The sequence below is a fragment of the Dendropsophus ebraccatus genome, chromosome 13 (assembly GCF_027789765.1).
Source record: "Dendropsophus ebraccatus isolate aDenEbr1 chromosome 13, aDenEbr1.pat, whole genome shotgun sequence".
In the NCBI taxonomy this organism is placed as follows: Eukaryota; Metazoa; Chordata; class Amphibia; order Anura; family Hylidae; genus Dendropsophus; species Dendropsophus ebraccatus.
Window position 1 is genome coordinate 15684403 of NC_091466.1, and position 3341 is coordinate 15687743.

The following is a 3341-nucleotide window of genomic DNA, read 5'->3' on the forward strand; positions in this document are numbered from 1 at the left end:
TTATATGAGCTACCACAGTAATGCACATTAAAAAAAAAAGTTGGAAAAAAATATGGAAAATTTTTAATTTTCAAATTTTTCCTTTACATAGTAAAAAAATAAATAAATAAAATAAATAAAACCCTCTATGATTAGTATTGGCGTATTTTCTATGTTTCTATCTGTAACAACGTGAATCGTTAAACGAACATTGTTATATGAAAGAAGATTAAAGGGGTATTCCCATCTGAGCTTCTTATCCCCAATCCATAGAATAGGGAATAAGAAGCTGATTGCTGGGCGTCCTCACTGATCCTCAAAATGGATATGAAATCACCCAGTAATGAATTGGGTGTCTCCATTCTCTATGGAGGCAAAATAAAAAGTAAATAAAAATAAAATTATTATTAATAATAATAATAATAACAATAAGTAAAATTATTATTATTATTATTATTTATTTATAAAAATAGAAATTTGCATGTCTATTCTATGTACCCTGAAATAATTACAGTCCCTAAGGTAACATTTATGGGAACGTATTGTCCTCAGACTTCAGGAATGAAGACACAAAGGCCAAAGGCCAAAAAGGTAACATTGAGGGAGTTATGCAATTGTCTAGTATGTTGTCTTGTAACTCCAAACCAAAGCTTCAATGTACTCGACTGATAGACAGAGGTATGAGCCATCCTCCCTGGGTGTCACCTGGCGGAGGACACTTGCCTCTCGTCCTTGCTGATACAGGTGTGTCTATCTGCGCCCAGGACTGGCAGCACAAGTTCTGCAGCTTCTGCACGGATCGCTCTGTACACACACACTGCTCCGCACATACACTACAGCTGCCTGGGACACTACACACTGCTGGGATCATAATGGGCAGCCTGTGGGAGACCTCCTGGGTTATACTGGGATTCATGCCAGGTAAGAGCCAGTATATATTTCTGTATGTGCGCTGCCATATACTGTAAATGTACTTTTTTTTAATACTCTGGATTTTCTTTAGCCTTTGTTCTGTATCATATTAACCTTTGGCCAGGGCTACATCAGCTTCAACCCTATAAAATCTTGAAATCTTATAGAAGTTGAACATTCTTCATAGTATTTAATCAGTTAAAGTGATATCCCGTGTGCACTCCCCATATCAACTGACATGAGCCTCCTCAATCAATGGCTATTCCCTGGGGTGCGACCACTCTGTAACTTGTTCTTTTTCCCTATACAACGCCTATTTACATCAATGGATGTCGATGGTCTTCAGCGCAGTACTTCTTCTTCCCCGGACACTGTACCACTGGGTCCTTGCTCTTCACTCATTGTTACGTCACTCTTGGCATCTTTTAAAATGTGTGATGTCACAGGAGTGGGTGGGGTTTGGGTATTTTTGAAGGATAGTCATATTTTTGAATAAGCATTGGTCCAGCCCATTGGGGTAGCAGAGGATCCTGTGGTTGACCCCAAGCTTGGTTCCAATAATGGTCTCCAAAAGTCCAGCAGAAGACGACCCCTCCTGGAAGTGACTTAGGAGCAGATCACTTACCTCTATTACTTATGTGTAGATTATTATGATGTAGATGGGGAGATAGTCTCTATAAATGGTGGCTCTGAGAGTCATCTCTTCTTGTGGGTCGAAGGGACATCAGTTTGGCACGGTGGCTTATTATATTTTAGAGGGGTTATCCAGCACAAAAAGATGAATGGCCTATTTGATGATAACCGAGGATAGACCATCAATGTTTAACCCTTTAACAAATCTGCTAATACATTCCAAGAAGTTTTTGAAAGTATCTTTCGAATATTTTTTATTAAGTGTATATTTTGTGTATGCAGCTCCTATGTATCCTTATTTATCTCCATAGTTACAGACTACAAACAAAAACTGTAGTCTGACCATGCAGTCGTACTTTATTTAAGGACTAATTCAATGATTATTTTAGCTGCATTGGGGCAAGAAGCAATGGTTTCAGTGGTACACATACCCTCCACTACCCTGTCCTATATATATTTCCTTGTTATGCCTTGATATGTTCTCTGGGGTTAATGGAATGTGATAAGACTGGTTAGATGGGTGTTTCTAGAGGAGAATGGTGGTTTTTGTGGGAGTTCCCAAACTTGTCTCTTACCTGCACCATCCAAGCCTGAAAGCCAGGACCTTGCACAGCCTGACAAATCAGTGTTAAGAGAGGTCATAGGAGTCAGTCGGAGATCTCTGATTGTAGGAAAACTGTGTATAAAAGTAGACACCAGAGGGTGAATTCTAATTCATATTTACTGGTGTTAGAAAATGGGCGTCAAAGGGCCATGACCTGCGACTATGTATAAATCAGACTATGGTGATGACAACTTGGAAGACAACCACCATTCCTGCCAACAGTATGCATTTTGCTGGGACAATCCCTCGAACCAGGCCAAACCATACGTGGGGTTTACTGAAAGCCCTCTAAAAAGTAGGCCTTTTAAGGAGGGAGAGGGGTACAGGAGTATTTTCATAAGGTGGTCTGATCCCCTACAGCTCCTATCGTGGGTTCTTTTCAGTCTCCAGCTTCGTCAGGACCCATTAGATCAGCCAATAACAACCTGGCCCGGACAGTGCTGCGGCCAGTCACTTGCAGAATGGGCAGCTCCTGCTCCAACCCCTCAATGGGAACTGCAGGTGCTTTGGGGTATGTATCTTTTTTTCCTTGATTCTTTCACCACCCTGAGCAATATAGCAAAATTTTAATAGCCTTGCAAACCAGAATACACCCCAAAATCTACCCCCTTAAAAGGCTAACCTTTTTTGGGCTACTGTAGGTTGGTGGACTGTCCTTGGACTTTGGAAATTTTGAGTACTATATAACTTCTAGCATGTACAATGGAGGAAACAAACATTATGGATCACAACTTAAGGGTATGTTCACACTGAGCAAAAGCAGCGGAATTGTCACAATGTCTCTATGGAAGGGTTCCGCACCTTTGCTTCGGTCGCTCAAAGAATTGACACGTCAATTCTTTGCGTGGAGAGCAGCGGGAGCAGAAGCGCACCAGCCCTTCCATAGAGACACTGTGACAATGCCGCCGCTTTTGCTCAGTGTGAACATACCCATAACTTGAAGGATGCCTTCTGATACAGTGTAGTTACAATCTGGTTTCAACATTGTAGCAGCCTGTACAGTCATTTTATTTTTCCATGACAACAAATGTGTCAGACTCCGCCTCCTAAATGACAGGCGCAGACAGTCATATAAAAAGTAATCTTCACACCAGATAGGGATTCATTTGCAGATTCTAAGCTTATTCTTCATTGGTCTCCTACAGGGAATGTCATCAATGTAACTTTCTGTGATGGGCGGAGTTTACCCTTAAAGGTTTTGTCCACCTTTCCA

At 41.1% G+C, this 3341-nt stretch overlaps 1 protein-coding gene across 1 annotated transcript in view; it reads left to right on the forward strand.

Annotated features, from left to right (window-relative positions):
- The first annotated feature begins 707 nt into the window (after positions 1-707).
- Positions 708-3341, forward strand: part of LOC138770891 (coxsackievirus and adenovirus receptor homolog) — a 26529-nt gene continuing 23895 nt past the window's right edge. Inside the window, exon 1 of the mRNA XM_069950180.1 lies at positions 708-900. Coding sequence (XP_069806281.1) covers positions 852-900 — 49 coding nt within the window. The 5' untranslated portion in view covers positions 708-851. The remainder of the gene's footprint in view (positions 901-3341) is intronic.